General features: G+C 45.2%; 1 protein-coding gene across 4 annotated transcripts in view; it reads right to left on the bottom strand.

Annotated features, from left to right (window-relative positions):
* The window catches only part of CD226 (CD226 molecule), a 67,999-nt gene that overhangs the window by 44,707 nt on the left and 5,099 nt on the right, over positions 1 to 18,193 (bottom strand). For 3 of the 4 annotated variants that reach the window (XM_066353300.1, XM_066353299.1, XM_066353302.1), the window contains exons 2-3: positions 13,916 to 14,090; positions 13,270 to 13,608 (exon numbers count right to left, since the gene is read on the bottom strand). In XM_066353300.1, coding sequence (XP_066209397.1) covers positions 13,270 to 13,608; positions 13,916 to 13,961 — 385 coding nt within the window. In that variant the 5' untranslated portion in view covers positions 13,962 to 14,090. The remainder of the gene's footprint in view (positions 1 to 13,269; positions 13,609 to 13,915; positions 14,091 to 18,193) is intronic. The other variant, XM_066353301.1, reaches the window with a different exon arrangement.

Raw genomic sequence — 18,193 nt, 5'->3', positions numbered from 1 at the left:
CTCTAGATCGTTCATCCAAACAGAGAATCAATAAGGATATATTGGCCTTAAACAAAACACTAGAGCACCTGGATATGATACACATCTACGGGACATTTCATCCCAAAGTGACAGAGTATACATTTTTCTCTAGTGTACATGGATCATTCTCAAGAATTGACCATATGTTGGGCCACAAAAATAACATTAGCAAATTCAGAAAAATCAAAATTGTACCAAGCATATTTTCTGATCATAAAGCCTTGAAACTAGAATTCAACTGCAAAAAAGAGGGGAAAAAAACAACAAAAATGTGGAAACTAAACAAAATACTTTTAAAAAATGAATGGGTCAAAGAAGAAATAAGTGCAGAGATCAAAAGATATATACAAACAAATGAAAATGACTACGACATATCAGAATCTATGGGATGCAGCAAAAGCAGTGATAAGAGGGAAGTTCATATCACTTCAGGCATATATGAACAAACAAGAGAGAGCCCAAGTGAACCACTTAACTTCACACCTTAAGGAACTAGAAAAAGAAGAACAAAGACAACCCAAAACCAGGTGAAGAAAGGAGATAATAAAAACCAGAGCAGAAATAAATGAAATAGAGAACAGAAAAACTATAGAAAAAATTAATAGAACAAGGAGCTGGTTCTTTGAAAAGATCAACAAAATTGACAAACCCTTGGCAAGACTTACCAAGGCAAAAAGAGAAAGAATTCATATAAACAAAATCCAAAATGAAACAGGAGAAATCACCACGGACACCGTAGATATACAAAGAATTATTGTAGAATACTATGAAAAACTTTATGCCACTAAATTAAACAACCTAGAAGAAATGGATAAATTCCTAGAACAATACAGCCTTCCTAGACTGAGTCAAGAAGAAATAGAAAGCCTAAACAGACCTATTAGTAGAGAAGAAATAGAAAAAACCATTAAAAACCTCCCCAAATATAAAAGTCCAGGCCCTGACGGTTATACCAGCGAATTTTATCAAACATTCAAAGAAGACTTGGTTCCTATTATACTCAAAGTCTTCCAAAAAATTGAAGAAGAAGCAATACTTCCAAAAACATTTTATGAGGCCAACATAACCCTCATACCAAAACCAGGCAAGGACAGCACAAAAAAAGAAATCTACAGACCAATATCTCTAATGAATACAGATGCTAAAATACTAAACAAAATACTAGCAAATCAAATACAACAACATATTTAAAAAATAATACATCACGATCAAGTGGGATTCATCCCAGAATCTCAAGGATGGTTCAACATACGTAAAACGGTTAACGTAATACACCATATCAACAAAAGAAATAACGAAAACCACATGATCTTATCAATAGACGCAGAAAAGGCTTTTGATAAAATACAACACAATTTTATGTTTAAGACTCTCAACAGAATGGGTATAGAAGGAAAATATCTCAACATGATAAAGGCCATATATGATAAACCATCAGCTAACATCATATTAAATGGCACTAAGCTGAAGGCTTTCCCCCTTAAATCAGGAACAAGACAGGGTTGTCCACTCTCTCCACTCTTATTTAATGTGGTGCTAGAGGTTCTAGCCAGAGCAATCAGACAAGACAAAAAAATAAAAGGCATTCATATCGGAAAAGAAGAAGTAAAGGTATCACTTTTTGCAGATGATATGATCCTATACATCGAAAACCCCAAAGACTCTACAAAAAGATTACTAGAAACAATAAACCAATACAGTAAGGTCGCAGGATACAAAATTAATATACAAAAGTTCATAGCCTTTCTATATGCCAACAATGAAACATGAGAAAACAAACTAAAAAAAAAATCCCCTTCATGATTGCAACAACAACAACAAAAAATACCTAGGAATAAACATAACAAAGAATGTAAAGGACCTATATAATGAAAACTACAAAGCACTGTTAAGGGAAATTGAAAAAGATACAATGAGATGGAAGAATATTCCTTGTTCTTCAATAGGAAGCATAAATATAATCAAAATGGCCATATTACCCAAAGCAATACACAAATTTAATGCAATTCCCATCAAAATTCCAATGACATTTTTTAAAGAAATGGAACAAAAAATCATCAGATTTATATGGAACTATAAAAAACCCGGAATAGCCAAAACAATCCTAAGGAAAAAGAATAAAGCTGGGGGCATTACAATACTTGACTTCAAACTATATTATAGAGCCATGACAATCAAAACAGCATGGTATTGGCAGAAAAATAGACACTCAGACCAATGGAACAGAGTAGAAAGTCCAGAAATAAAACCACATATATATGTTCAAATAATTTTCGATAAAGGGGCCAACAACACACAATGGAAAAAAGAAAGTCTCTTCAACAAATGGTGCTGGGAAAACTGGAAATCCACATGCAAAACAATGAAACTCGACTACAGTTTGTCCCCTTGTACTAAAATTAATTCAAAATGGATCAAAGACCTAAATATAAGACCTGAAACAATAAAGTACATAGAAGACAACATAGGTACTAAACTCATGGACTTTGGTTTTAAAGAGCATTTTATGAATTTGACTCTAACAGCAAGAGAAGTGAAGGCAAAGATAAATAAATGGGACCACATTAGACTAAGAAGTTTTTGCTCAGCAAGAGAAACTGACAACAAAATAAACAGACAGCCAACTAAATGGGAAATGATTTTTTCAAACAACAGCTCAGATAAGGGCCTAATATCCAAAATATATAAAGAACTCATAAAACTCAACAACAAACAATCCAATAAAAAATGGGAAGAGGACATGAACAAACACTTCTCTCAGGAAGAAATACAAATGGCCAACAGATATATGAAAAGATGCTCATCTTCATTAGTTATTAGAGAAATGCAATTCAAAACTACAATGAGCTACCACCTCACACCTGTTAGATAAGCTATTATCAACAAGACAGGTAATAGCAAGTGTTGGAGAGGCTGTGGAGAAAAAGGAACTCTCATTCACTGTTGGTCGGAATGTAAAGTAGTACAACCATTATGGAAGAAAGTATGGTGGTTCCACAAAAAACTGCAAATAGAACTACCTTATGACCCAGCAATCCCTCTACTGGGTATATCCCCCAAAAACTCAGAAACATTGATACGTAAAGACACTTGTAGCCCCATGTTCATTGCAGCATTGTTCACAGTTGCCAAGACATGGAAACAACCAAAAAGCCCATCAATAGATGACTGGATAAAGAAGATGTGGCACATATACACTATGGAATACTACTCAGCCATAAGAAATGATGACATCAGATCATTTACAACAAAATGGTTGGATCTTGATAACATTATACAGAGTGAAATAAGTAAATCAGAAAAAAACCAAGAACTGCATGATTCCATACATAGGTGGGACATAAAAACGAGACTAAGGGACACGGACAAGAGTGTGGTGGTTACGGGGGGTGGGGAGGGAGAGAGGGGAAGGGGAAGGGGAAGGGGGAGGGGGAGGGGGGCACAAAGAAAACTAGATAGAGGGCGACGGAGGACAATCTGACTTTGGGTGATGGGTATGCAACATAATTGAATGACAAGATAACCTAGATATGTTTTCTTTGAACATATGTACCCTGATTTATGGATGTCATCCCATTAAAATTAATAAAAAATTTTTAAAAAAATCATTAAGACAGTATTTTTCAAAGAAACTACTGACATTAAAATTGTTCTCTATTGTTTATTTAAAAAAAAAAGAGTCTCTGTAAAGTCCTGACAGAGTGGCTCAGTGGGTAAAGCATCAACCCAATGCATGAGAGGTCACAGGTTCAATCCCCGGTCAGGACAAGTAGGAGGAGCAATCAATGAGTGTGTAACTAAATGGAACAACTAAATGAAACAAGTTGATGCTTTTCTCTTTGTCTCTCAAATCAATGGAAAAAAATTCTTTTAAAGAGTCTAGTGTAAAAGGATTTGTGAGGTGATATTTATGGGCTATAAATGTAGGAAAGACCTATGCCCACCCTGAGTGGCTTACAAAAGAGTCACTTGCTTTAATCATTAATACAATTTTAAAATAGTTGGTAAGAGACTGAAGAAGAGATTAGAGATGCAAATACAGTGAAAAATAAGACAGACATAGTCCCTAGCCTCATGGGGCTTGTAAACTAGTAAGGAAGTCACACGCTTAACCCTTTGAGTAGTACGAACGTTCATGTATGTCCTCGTGCCTCCTGACCATCCAGAGGACGATTGACTTATTTTAAAAATGTGTAAGGCAACATTAAAAAAGGCAAATGTATGTTTTCCTTGTTTCCATAAATTCATTATCAAACAAACATGATTTTAAGTTAATAAAACTGGAACTGGAACTCACTTCATTTTTTGAAAAAAGAACTGACTCCCGGGGGTCAGCGAGCATGAATAAAACTACTCAAGGGTTAAAGCTGCTCACTACAATACAGGAGGTGATGTGAGCCCTGAGGGCGGGAGCCATGTGAGAGGAGCCTTACCCCAGGCAGAGAGGCGAAGTCTAGGCTGGACTTGGAGCAAAGCCACAGACAAGGCAAGGATGCCGAAGGCCACCCAGGCATGAACGGGGAGCCAGCGGACATGCAGGTGGGTAGAGAGGGCTGGCACGTGGGCCGGCCACCCGTGCTTAGTGTGGGGCGTGGCTGTTTGGGGCAGGACCGTGAGGCTCCTGGGAGTGGAGCCGCTAGTTGCACGTGGTGTGGGTGCAGGAACATCAAAGCCTGGAAACGAACAACGAAGGAGCATCTGAGAGCCTACGTCGCTGCGGGAGGCTCTGACACCCACGAGAGAAAGGAGGGAGAGGGAGAGAAATGCCAAACATGGGAAGAGATTGGGACCTTCAACAGCCTACTCTGCGACGCCAGAGGCTTCCTCCGCTGTGGTGGACGCGTGTTGGGTGTTACCGCAGGGAAAGTCGCGCTGAGTTTCTCAAGGTGAAGCCCGCAGCTGGCGGCGGCCCCCACCTGTCCCTCACGCTCAAGGCGAGGAGGGCTGCGGGAGGGCCTGGGGCAGTCCCAACATTTCAGAAAAGCTGGTAGGGAGTTTGGTTTGAGTTTTTGTTTTTTGGTGGTGGTGGGTTTTTTTTTTCAAACATAGGAGAAAAACATCCATCTTTTATACGGCTAAAAAGATCTAAAACACTGTGAATGAAGCCTTGAACCAGGGAGTTTTATGACAGACAAAAGATTTCATTTTCACCAAACTATCTAAAAGATCATCTGGAAGGCAGAGAAACAACCTTTCAAGCATTATCTGGCAGCCAAAGGAAGCAGACAACTCCACTTTTTGAAAGAACAGAAGACAAGAAGATTATTCAAGTTTTAAGACAAAATAAATGCTGGAAAGATGAAGTGGTATTGTCTCTGTGTGAAATAGATGACAGTCTGCAGAGCGTATATTCTTCTTCTTCTTCTTCTTCTTCTTCTTTTTTTTTTTTGCAGAACAGCCCAGGACAAGATATTAGGGATACCTTTGTTAGGTTTGGCAACACTGCTTCTCATTCTAATGCCTAAATACCAGTTACAAGATGAGTTTCCTGAACAGGACCCGACCCTGCGCAAGGAGTTAAAAAATTAAGTTCTTTCAAAAAAAAAGGAGTCAATTAGTTACCTTCAGGAACATGAACTATATCCCCTTACCTTCACTTATATTTTGTTTTCCCTCTGTCCACTTACATTCAAACGCAACACGGGAATTGTAAGAACCAAAGGTAACACGAACTGCTTGGCTTATCTTTGAAAGCATTTGCAAACGAACTGACTTCTCTCCCTCCATCACTGTGATGCATGGTAGCCCTGTGGTCTCTTTTTACCTTCACTTTGTCTCACGAATTTCCAGACACAAGAGTGTTCTGTAGAAAACATACCCTGTTGCCTTCTACCATCTACTTGGCTACAAGATAAAAGAACACTCCTTGGAGTTTATATAATCACTGTCGCACTAATGCACTCCTGTCTTCCTTTCTACATTGCTTGAAAAGCCTTGATGCTTTTCCTTTTCCACTTTCGTGAAAGATCCGTCCTCTGTGTTCCTCTCTCTACACAGCTAGTACTCATAATTCTTCAAAAGAAAACAACTTCGGCATGCAATTCTTCTTCATGTGGCTATTTTGGCCAATTATTCTGTGAATAAATATGACCTTATGTAACCTGTCCACTCATTAGTCAGTCTAAGTAACTATAAATCAAAGTTAAGAATTAAAATATTATAATGGCTTACATTATGCAATGCTGTTTGACATAATATGCCTCCATGATACCATAGAATACAATTCTTTCCTCCAGATCCTTTGGTTTGGTTTGGGTGGTATGTGTATGCATGTGTCTGTGTGTGTGTGTGTGTGTGTGTGTGTGTGTGTGTGCGCGCGCGAGCGCGCACGTGCATGCACGCAGAAATAAAAAAACGAGATCCTGTTTCTGTCTTTGGACAATTACACATCAGGGAGTACTAAGCATCCTCACTCTTTCTATTCCCCCGTGTTACCACTTACCTCAAAAATAAGAAATCGCCCACAATCAATGACCAGTTATCAATTACCAAACGGCGCACCAACATGTTCACAAACCTGGAAAAACAGGCATTTGTAACAACAGCACTGAAGGCACGGCAACTATATCACAAAAATTGACATCGATTCTCATAAGAAAAACAAATATTATCCTTCCCCCAGTCAGGGGTAAGAAACAGTTTCCCCGTCGAGAGGAAAGGCCTGAAGTGTTGGCTGAGTGTCTATCAATGTTTTACAGCAAACACAGACCCGGGCAGAAGGAATGGTTCATGCTAGAGGACCCGGGGCCTGCGTTAGAGATGCCAGGTTTCCATAGCAGCTTGGACTCACGTCTCCACCTAATACCGTCAAGTCAGGAAGCGGAGACCTAAGCCACCCCAGCTCGCACAGCGCTGCGCACGTGCCCAGGCCCCCCACAGTCCATGCACCTCTACACCCAGGCGGTCTGGGTGGTGAGATCTGTGGGGGGCTGGAGGCGTTGGGGGCAAGTGCAGCTCGGCCCTGAGCAGCAGGGTCCGGACGACGAGCCTGGCGAGGGATGGCCGGCAGTCCGGAGACAGTTTGATGAGCAGCAGCTGAGAAAAAAGTCCTCATTTATCCCTCCCCGCTCCATCCGCTCTGGCCTTTTCACGGGCCATTCGCTGGTGAAGCCTCTCTTCCCCCTCCTTGGAGATCTGTAACCTCATCTCCATGAATCCTGGAGGCCTAGAAATAATTAAGTAGATGAGTGGGAACTTTGCGGAAAAGTGACCAGCGTGGTGGAAGTCACTCGTGGCAGAAAGAGGTTAGTCGATAAAAATCTATGGAGTATTGTGCCCTGGGACTGCAAAAATAGTACTACTAATAATAAAGTCATGTTCCTAGAAGACAAATGCAGCAATGCTTACAAAGGACAGCAGACACAGACACCGCGTCCAAACCGACAAGTGCTGCAGAAACGTCACCTTTTACAAGGTGGACCCTGGGGGGCGGGGTCCTTAGACCTTTGAGCCGCTGCCACAAGACCAGGAGAAAATATTATGCTAACAGAGCAGACAGAAAGATGAAACTGGTGGGCTCCTTACATTTATCAGCACTTAATCTTCTTATTCCCTTTTTAAAAACATTTTATTGAATGTATTGGGATGACATTGGTTAACAAAATAATGCCGGTTTCAGGTGTACAATTTTATAATACCTCATCTGTATATGGCATTACGTGTTCACCCTTCAAAGTCAAGTCACCTTCTGTCACGATTTATCCCCTGTGCCCTCCTCTACCTCCCCACGCCCCTGTCCCTCCTGTAATCACCATATTGCCATCTGTGTCTATGAGTTTTGTGTTTTTCCCTTTGCTTAAGCCTTCTTCCTTTCCACCCTTTTCACCCAGCTCCCCACAACCCCCGCCCTCTGACAGCTGTCAGTCTGTTCTCTGTATCTATTGAGTCTGTTTCTATTTAGCATCATCCCCTCTAGGTCCATCCACACTGTCCCCAAAAGATTTCATTCTTTTCTATGGCCTCGCCTACCTTCCTCCTTCCTTGGCCAACTCCAACTCCTCCTTCAGTGGTCAGACACCCCTCCGCCCCCAAGCTGAACAATGGAGAAAGATGACCCTCAGTGCTCCAAAGGCCCCCTTTGGGGCATGGATCCCCAGCAGAGACAAGAATATCTGACTCCTTAGGGAACATGAAGAGGGAACTCAATGGGACGGCCATGCACTGAGCGCCCGCCATGGGCGAGGTACACACGTCCGCTCATTAATGCTCAGTCCTGCCCGTAAGGTGCATACTGTTATTCCCACTCTATAGATGAATAAACAGAAGCTCAAAAAAAAAAAAAAAAAAAAAAAAATGAAGGGACTTTCCAAATGTCACAGAACCAATGAGAAGAAATCCATCTTTGTTCTTACTGTTAGGAAGACAAAGAGCAGAACAACAGAGAGCCAGAATTTCTCTAAATAGATCATTGTTACCATTGACATCTCCCATCGATTAATCCTGCAATTAAACTCAACATCAAATCTATATGTAAAAAAATGTTTAATTGTGATAAAATCTACGTAACATAAGCTTGCTGTCTAAACCATTTCCAGTTCAGTTAGCCTGAGCCACATCCACATGATTGTGCAACTGATCTCCAAAACCCCTTTCATCTCACAAAACGGAAACTCTACACCCATCAGACTGCTCCTGTTACCCCACCCCTACCCCGCCAACTGCCATTCCACTTTCTGTTCCTGCGAATCTGAGCACCCTCAGCACCTCCTGTGAGAGAAGCGTGCAGTATCTGTCTGGTTGTGACTGGCTTATGTCTCTTCGAATAATGTCCTCAAGGTTCATCCATGTTGCAGCATGTGTCAGAATTCTCTTCCTTTTTAAGACTGAATTATAATCTATTGCGTGTATACACAACATTTTGTTTATCCACTCATCCCCTGATGAAAACCCGGGTTGCTTCCACCTTTTGGCTATTATGAATAACTCTTCTATGAACGCGGATGTACTACACTTAATATATCTGCATGTCATTAGCTAATAAATTACGATGGCAAAACCTTGCAAATGACACTAACCTCTCCGGCATGGGGAAATAACAAACCAGTGGGTTGAATGCCCAAGGTATCTTAGTGAACAACTATGAAATAGGTTGAAAAGTGATAGGACGTTTCAACCAACACTCCATGGAAAGAATATATTTAGGGGGGAAACAATCTCTCCTACTTATTTTTTAGAATGAAGTTCGGTATAAATAATTAAACTATTTAAGGAAATAAGTCTATACCAAAAAATACTTCAAACTACGTTTTTCACATAAATGTTATCACCCAGGAATACACTGTGTCCTTCCAGGAAGGTACTCGTGACAGGTTGTCCCATTCCGCTTGATCACGTCCGGAGCTGCCACCCTTCCTATGTATCAGTTAGGGGCTGAGGCTGGTGATTTTCTAGGGAAGCATCACCCCCCTACCTTCCAGGTCTGGATTCTTATTCAGAATGCCCCTCGTCAAAGGCAGAGAGCTGCAGAGGTCAGCGCTTCCCCGCTGAGACCTCCCTGTGGTTTAGGGGGCAGGTGTCAGTGACCTTCAGGTATCATAACAGCAATTTGCCCATTGACAAATCACAGTATTCATTGAGAGTTCAATTACATGCGTGAATGTTCTAAAACACCAATGCTGGATTTCGAAAGTTTGAAACAAAATGAGCAAAGAGAAAAATAAGTGAGTGAAGAAGGGAGGGAGAGGCAGGGCCCTGGCCGCCCAGGGCCTGGACCCCTGTCCGCGTCCTCCCCGAGCCCACGGTCCTGGGCCAGGGCTGCTGGCATCTGTCATGAGATGCACAGCTGTGCTGCTGGGCCGTGGTTTCTGATTTGTTAGGGTTTATGTGGAGTGGAGACTGCTAGCAGGTGGCTTTTCCTCTTGTTCGGAAAGGTCTCTGAGGGCGTTTCCGATTTTGAAACCGGTAAGAACTGTAAAGACTATCAAGTTGGTCCTTCAGGGATCAATGCGGAATTATCCCCACAGGTGACATTGCTTCCCTGTACCCCACAAGTGTAATTGAACCATTCAGCTGAGGGGGCACCTGGCACTTCCCTTGAGACTGTTCACCACCCAGTACATCTCGTGGGAGACCTCCGGTGAGGGGTGAGAATGCGGCCTGGAGGCTCCTGGCGAGGCCTCCAGCGTGTGGGCTGTGCTGTTCCAGCTACTGGGTGCGCTGTCGCCCCTGCAGCCGCACTGCCCACCCCCCCAGCACCCACAGGCCGCCAGCACCCACCCTGAAGAGGAAACGGGCCCAGATCCTGCCCAGGCTGTCCCCGAGAGCCCTGGGAGAACGCAGCTGCGGTCAAGAGGTGTGAATTGTCTGGTTGCTGAGAGTGGGCAGAGGAAAACCCAAGGGCCCTATTGTCTCCAGTTACCTGAGAACATCTTTAAGAGCCTGAGGGGACGTTTGCAAGCTCTGGCTGGAGCTCATTCTCCCATAACTGAGCCAGAGGTCCCTGACCCTAGGGCCATCTGGGTCATAAAAACATCCTCACCAAGAAGGGGAGGGAGGGTGTGGGTCAGTAAACACCATGGCCACCTACAGAGATTGCCGCCCATGCCACCCCTGCTCGGGACTGCCTGAGTGCGTCTTGGACCAAGTCTGAAGTCCAAGTTCTTCTCTGGGCCTCCCAGGCATATGGGGAGCAGAGGGGCCTGGTCACTGAGCTGAGCAGATGGAAGACACGACCCTGGTCACACCCAGCCGTGTCCCTGTGCTTGTATGTCAGTCACCCTTCCTCAGCCAGCCAGGTTCTGATTTTAATTCTGTATGTAAACCCACTATTGCCTTGCTGTGGGAGTACATTCTTTATTTCCCTCTTCCTGACTCTGGTACAGAGCTTCCCCCAGAGCGTGGTGCTGATATGTACACTCTGGCTTGCTCCCGGCCTCAGCGAATTGAAAGCCGTCGAGAGCACAAGCCAGGCTCGGGTTCCCGTTCATTCCCCTTCCCCCTCCACACCCCACCCCCAGAAGGGCAGTACCACAGCCTGGCTCTTCGTGGGTCTTAAAACGCTCTTTGTCATCTGCCTGCCCTCTCTAGATACTATTTTATTTCATTAAGAGGAGAGGTGTCTAAGCTTTTAAAATGGTTTTAAAATGTTTCATCAGTTGACTTTTTTTTTAGGTACGACTTAGTATCTTTTTTCTTTCTTAAATAGAAAAACTCCTGGACTGTAACATTTTACAGAACCCAGTTGGCCCGTGTTTGTGTGTATGTGTTTGTGTGTGTGTGCATGTGAGAGAGAGAGAGAGAGAGAGAGAGAGAGAGAGAGAGAGAAAACCTTTGGATACACCATTCTCCATAATTGCACGAGCCAATTCCTTACAACAAAGTCCTTCCTGCGTACATACACATCTTATTGAGCCCGTTTCTCTGCAGCACCCTGGATATCACCAGCACCAAAGGTACAGCGGTGCACCGCCCTACAACCTCACCCTCCAAGCAGTGGCTAAGGGCACCGAGCCACGACGTCCTATCGGTTGGCCTGCCCTTAAACTCTTCCCTACCTGTAGGGCTGCGACTACGAGTTTTATCTTCCAGGTGGTGGAACACAAGGCTCATCCCATGTTTCCCTCTGAGAATCACGCTGTGACTGCGACGGTGGCTCAGGCTCTACGAGGCACAGCAAGATGGAGCCGTCCTAAAGCTTTCCGGGCTCTTCTTTCACATTCCGCTGCCCCAGTGGGCTTCAAATTCTTTTTTAATATAGAACCGGCCTTATAAAACTTTACCTGGGACCCAAACATATCATATGTTGAGCCCTTTTGCTGGTGCGGGGAGGGAGTGGGCCCCTTAGCCATGCCTCCCCGTGGGCCCCACCTTCCTGTCCCTGGTCACCACTGCCCCACCTGTTTTCGTGGGTTGTGCTTTGACAGAAATGGAATGCCTGACCTGTGACCCCCCCCTCCCTGCACAGGCTCCCTGTAGGAGGCAGGGAAGGAAGTCCCTCTTGCTCTGGCCCTGGGGGCTCAGGACACCTGTACAAGGCTCCCTCTACTTATGAGACTCTTGCAAAGTCTCTCCTTCACTTGCATGTGCCAGACACTAAAAACTTGACAATGCATTCAACAGGTGACTGAGCACAACAGCACATGGAGACTTGAGTGGCAAAATGGTGCCTTTAATACATGAGTACTTAGCCAACGAGATTTGGCTAATTGACACTCAGCCTTGCTGTAGACACACAATTATTTTTTTTGAGCTTAGCTACACACCTAAAGAGGAGAAAACTAACACATGGACATCAGTCTTACCTCCTGGCATTGGCTATTGTGTATACCATATTGTAGATTATTCTCTTATAAATAACATGGTGCCTTTCAAAAGAAAGCACCATCTCAGCTCTCACACACAGCCCTCTCTGCCAGATGCCCACTGGGAATATAGTTTGAGAGACACCAGACAAGAAGCACATACTTGCTGAACCTGAAAAAGTTCATCCCTAGCCCTTTTGTATCAAAAACATAGAAAATAATAATGATGATAATAACAATAATACCCACCACTCCTTGTTTACCAAGGCTAAATCCTTGAACTCTATGATCCCTAAACCATTCGACAAAGAGAATGGTCTTATGAACACAACCTACTATTCAGGAGCCTAAGATTCAGAGAAACCAGGCAGCTAACATAAGGTTATACAGAAAGTGAATGCTATAAAGCTCCGGTATTTCCCAGTGTACCCTACCCAAGCCATGGGACTATGACAAGAAGGACTAACACCCAACAGCAATCACTGGTAGACACAGAAAACACCCTGCCAGATACCATCGGATTCTTTCTGAAATGACAGCTTGCACTTTCTGAAGGCTCCTCTCCAGGGAAACTTGGATGAGGCTAAAAACGAAGCCAGTGCTTGAACCCTGCCCCAGGATTCTGGATATATCTAGGTTTGGTGCTGCAGCAGGAGGTGTGAGTGTTGCTGAGATGAAGCACTAACAGAGGGCTTTGTTCCTGAAGCCAAAGGCCGGCTGCATCCCTCCCATGCAGGGGCAACTCATCCTTAGGGCAGTGTAAGACCTGCACTTTCTCCCATCACATTCACCCCTGTGACATGCCTCTTCTCCTCAAAACTGATGGCGCATTAAGAAAAACACAATTAACTCAAGAGATTCATTCTTTTAAAACAATATTCATGGAACCAAGGAACAAAGTTGGAAAAGAGATGGTAAAATATGAAAAAGCATTGCAGAGCTCCCACTTGGGTTCCATAGAATCTCATGTTGCCAGTGGGTAAAAAAAGCAAATAAAATTGGCACTTACCTGGTGGAACCACCTGGATCACCTTTTCCCAAGATCCGTGTGGAAAAATATCAAGAAGGCAGGAATAGAAGCCAATGTCAGCCTCCGAGGCATTGTAGAAGGCCAGCACCACATCGTTGAGAGCCAGGGTGGAATTTAGCAAGTGAACCCTATCCTCATAGGGCTTCCTTACAACCCCACCATGATCCGGGTTAAAAATGGCCATGGTCTCTTTCCCCACTGGGCCGATCTTGAACCACTCCATCTGGGTTAAGTTGCCCAAGGATGGATACATGCATTCGAGAGTCATCGTCTTGGCCAGTTTCACAGTTGTGTCCCAAAACATCTGTGTGCCTAGAGCTGAAATATACATCACATTAGTTCAATGAGACTTCATGATTGACACATCAAACGGATACCTTAAGCCCCACGCTCAGCTTTCTAAGACCCCGCAAGATTGTAAATAGAGACCATGATGGAGGCTAACAGGTCCTTCCTTCGTCTAAAAGGGCTTCCACTGCGGGAAAGAGGCACTTGCAACTTTTCTGAATGAGTGAAACATTATCTCAGCCAACTAAAGAACATTGTCCTTTCTGAACGTGTCACACTAGAAAACTGAAAAAAAGAGCAAGTTGGGTTTTTTTTTAAATGAAGACATCATCTTTACCTTTGTACACATGAAGAATGGCCAAGAGGAAAAGAAAACAGTCCATCTCTGGAAAGCGCAGGGGAGGCCGGTCTATGAAAAAGACAATTTTTATAAGAATGCTGCCGAGGGCCCAGCACGATGCACTGCTTCCTTCCTCTCAGATAGTATCTGTGGCGTCTTCTTTCTCTGAAGCCTGAACACAGGAAAAAGGTCTTAGCTTCAAAGTCAGGTTCACTCTCGCACAAGGACGGGCAGACGTGCCCTGCTTCTCTCTCGGGGAAATGGCTTTACTTTCAAGCTTTCATTTTCTACAAAGATTCATTCATTCATTCACGCAGTGTGCTCTCAGTGCCAAGCTCCAGGCAACGAGGACATGACCATAAATTAAGTTACCAAAAAATAATAATTCTTGCCACCATGGGACTTACACTCTAGCAGGAGGAGACAGCAAAGGAAACAGAGAAGAAGCTTAGTGAGTTAGAGGTGGTGATTACGCGATACACACAGCAGGAACGTGAGGACAGGGAGGGGTGGGCGGTGTTTCCCTTTTGATGGAGAAGCCCAGAACCCAGAAGTCTCTACTGAGGACTTAAGGGCAGGGGTGGAGCCTGTGGCTGGGAATCTGGCAGCCTTGCTGGGCAGGGCCTTCCTGTGCTGACCTCAGGCATTGGCTTTGGTGGACAAAGCGTCACAGAAATTGACCAAGATAATACAGTCCATGACCCTTCGACCAGTGTCCCCGACCGTTACATCCTCTGTAACTATGGTACAACGTCCAAATGCGACTGATGTCTTAGGTTCATCGTGGCTCCCTTCCACCTCTTATAAAATAACAGTTCACTTTCTTAGGATCGTCTTAGAGACATTCCTACGTCAGCATAAAAATACAGGATTGCCTCCATAACAAAAAGGATGGTACAAATGCACTTGGCCCTGGTTGAGAGGGTCAAAATAAAAGGTGGGTAAAAACTGGGAATAAGGGGGACAGGCACCACGCAAGACAATGTTGGCCAATGTCAGCGCAGCACCTCCTATGTGATTCACTCCGACAGGTATCAGTAGATGTTCACTATTTAACATGAGCATCTAATGTGGCGACTCTTTCAAGAAACATTAGATCAAGCATGAAACCAACAACGCAATGATAATCGGAACAGAAGTATACCATGTACCTGCAATAAGACATGGTGCTGGTTTAAATTCACATAGCATTCTGTTATGTTCCAGAAACTTCCACGTTGATGACATCATGTGTGCTTATGACACCTTTGTGGTCATCACATGACATAGCCACTGTTTCTGCTTTGTATGTGATTCAAGAACATGATTTGCTGAAAACTTTATTGTGTTGTGCCAACTACCCTGCTTAGACACTGGAACCACCAGCATGAGACAGCCATGGTCCCCGCCCTCAAATCATGCATAATGCATTGGGACAGGCACATAAAAGAAGCAGTGTATTACAATAAGACTTGAGTTTTTCTACAAGTGATCTGATTGAGGTTTACAGCATCCCAAAGAGGGAACTTTGGGCAAGGTGCCTTGTTTATCCAACCTGAGTGAGACTTCCCCAGTAGGAAAGTGGGAGCGAGAGCTGATGGTGTGACAACGTGGGACACGATCAGGAAATGGTGTCCAGTCTAGTGGTGGGGAAGTGACAAAAATAACATCGAGTTGGATTGAAAGTGTCTTGAATGATATGCATAGAGGACTTCAAACTCGGCCATCAGGGACCAAGGCATCCTGTGACACCTGTCGCTCGGCACCAGGAACGGCTCCTGAGACGTGTGTCTATGGCATATGCAGAGCTCTGCAGGAACTTTCTCAAAGTGGTGGTAGCTGCAGCCATTGAGGCGAGATGGGGACAGAAGATGACAGGAGATCGACTGCACAGATAGGTGCACCGAGATAATGTTTGCCCTGACAAGCTTTCTGACGTAATTGTGAGAGTGAGTAGAAGGTGTCTCCACTGTGGGAGGCTTTGGGGTGACGCGATCTGATTTCAGTTCTTAGAGAGACAACTGAGTCTCATCTGCTTCCCTTCCCTCACTCCTAACAGAACCCTGATTCTGGAACCCCTCCTTCTCCCACACCCCAGGGAGATGACGACAAATCCAAGCCACCACACTGACAACTCGGACCTGTGTGGGGGCAGGGGTGGACTGAATGGGACAGTCAAAGGAAAGAAAACTATTTACGTTCCATATCACAAACAAGTCTGGTGCACCCTCTCTGGCTGCAGCATGAAGACTGGATTGCAAAGAAGCACAAAGGGATGTCAGACCGAGGACACCGTCACCATGATCAGAGCAAGACGGGCAGGCGGTTTGTTCTAGGAAGATGTGCAGGCAGGTGACCTGACCGCTGGGAACTTATCTGTTGTCACACAGAGATAGAACAATGATGGGTGTCCTTAACCCCATGGGTCCCAGTCCAGGTCCAGTCGGGAAAACAGAGCCCACGCCTGCTGGCTGTTCAACAGAGGGCATTTCGTAACAAAAACTTCTAGGAGGAGGAATGGGAGAGAAGAACAAGCCCAACAGAGACAACACAGAGGGGAGCCAAGGAGGCATCTGTTTCCTCCACGCCGGTTAAAGGGCCTCGCAGGAGCCACAGCTCGCTACGGAGGCCGCCTGTCTGAAGCTGGGACTGAGGGCCAAACTGAGTCCTTCCAGAGATATGAGCGAAGGTCAAGAAATGGATCTGTCGGAAAACAAGGGAGAAAATGGGCGGTGAGAATGCTGACGCACAGGGAACTTAAATTGCCTCCAGGGAATGGCCTCTATGGAAAACCCACAGCCCACCACGTTTGCATGGTGAACACGTCCCCCTGAGATCCTGAGATCCAGAACAAGACCAGAAGGCCCACCTGCACCGCCACTGTTCACAATGCACTGGGCGTTCGGGCCAGAGAAATTAGGCGAGGGAAAGAAGAAATAAGAGGCATCTAAACTGCAAGAGAAAAAGCAACATACAGCTTCAAGGCAACCCTCACCAAAATGCCAGCGGCCCTCTCTCCCTCCCTTCTCTCTCTCTCTTACTTTCTTTTTTTCTTTTTTGCAGAAGTGGAAATGCTGGCCCTCGAATTCATACAGAATTGCAAAGGGGCCCTGAAAAAGGAAAGAGGGACGCTCAGTCACCGCTTTCTGGTAGCAGCTAGGAAAGAAATAAGGAGGGCCATAGCCCAAGCTGCTGCTAACTCAAATACATACAGGCACTAAGTGCTTCCTTGGCTGTGTGTGTGTCCCCAGGAAGAGACAGGAAAGGCAGGTGAAACGTGGTGGGAGTGCAGAGAGGAGGGAGGGACAGAGCAGATGCCTGCGGCACACGGGGTGGCCCTGGAGGAAAGGGGAGGGGCCATGACGTCATCCACGGTCCTCCGCGGCACCGACACCCGCTTCTCACTGACACTCTCCCTCCTGGGAGGAGGGGGTCAGGGCTGTGGGTGAATTACTGAAAAGGGGGGACATTAATTGATAATAACTTGCAGCACCCCTTCATTCCCAAGCCATCGGAAGCCAACTGAGCTAAGAGATGAAGACGGTACCGTGCCCTGGGGTTCAGAAGCAACTACAATCAAGGCAGGTCACAGGCCCAGCCACGGGGGGCGGGAACACCTGTGGCTGGAGAGAAAGGTCAGCTGTCCCCGCTTTGCTAAGGACGAGCCCTATTTATCGGCATCCAACCAAAGACAGCGCGCCTGGGCTGTTGCTGTTTTGTCGGCAGCCGTTTCTTGCATGATTTATGGAGGGATGTTGGCTTGAGGTTTCTTCTTCTAATAGAGCTGTCTGTATAAAAAAAAAGAGCTTCATCCTCCAGGAAGTCATTAATCAAAACATTACCAGAGCTCTCCTCTGTTGAACACACCTCAGTGAACCACGTCACTGTGAATCCACTCACACGCTTGCCTCGGACGGCAGGCTCCCAGGGGACCCAGGTTGGTGACAACCTCTAGCTCCTAAGGGACCTGGGCTGGTGACAGTCTTCCTTGTACTTAGATTGCCCACACAGACACAGGTCTGTCCCTCCACGGCACTGTTTCTGCTTTCTGTGATATGTCCTGCTTCCTCTGCTGTCCCTGCCTTGTCTGAACATCGGGACGATTCTAGTCCCTACTCGGTAACCCGAGCCCACCTTCCCCAGCCTTTGCTGAAGCGCTGGACCAGGCCAGTGTGATGAGGAACCCATTCCTGCCGTTTCCATTCCTCATTTCTTTACACTGCCGCTGAGATGCCCAGAGGCAGACAGCATGCCGACCTAGGAGGACTAATGGCTGGGGCTGGGAAGGTCGTGGGT

Source organism: Saccopteryx leptura, chromosome 11, assembly GCF_036850995.1.
Source record: "Saccopteryx leptura isolate mSacLep1 chromosome 11, mSacLep1_pri_phased_curated, whole genome shotgun sequence".
In the NCBI taxonomy this organism is placed as follows: domain Eukaryota; kingdom Metazoa; phylum Chordata; class Mammalia; order Chiroptera; family Emballonuridae; genus Saccopteryx; species Saccopteryx leptura.
The sequence above is the reverse complement of the archived record's forward strand: the minus strand, read 5'-3'. Positions and strand labels throughout refer to the sequence as shown.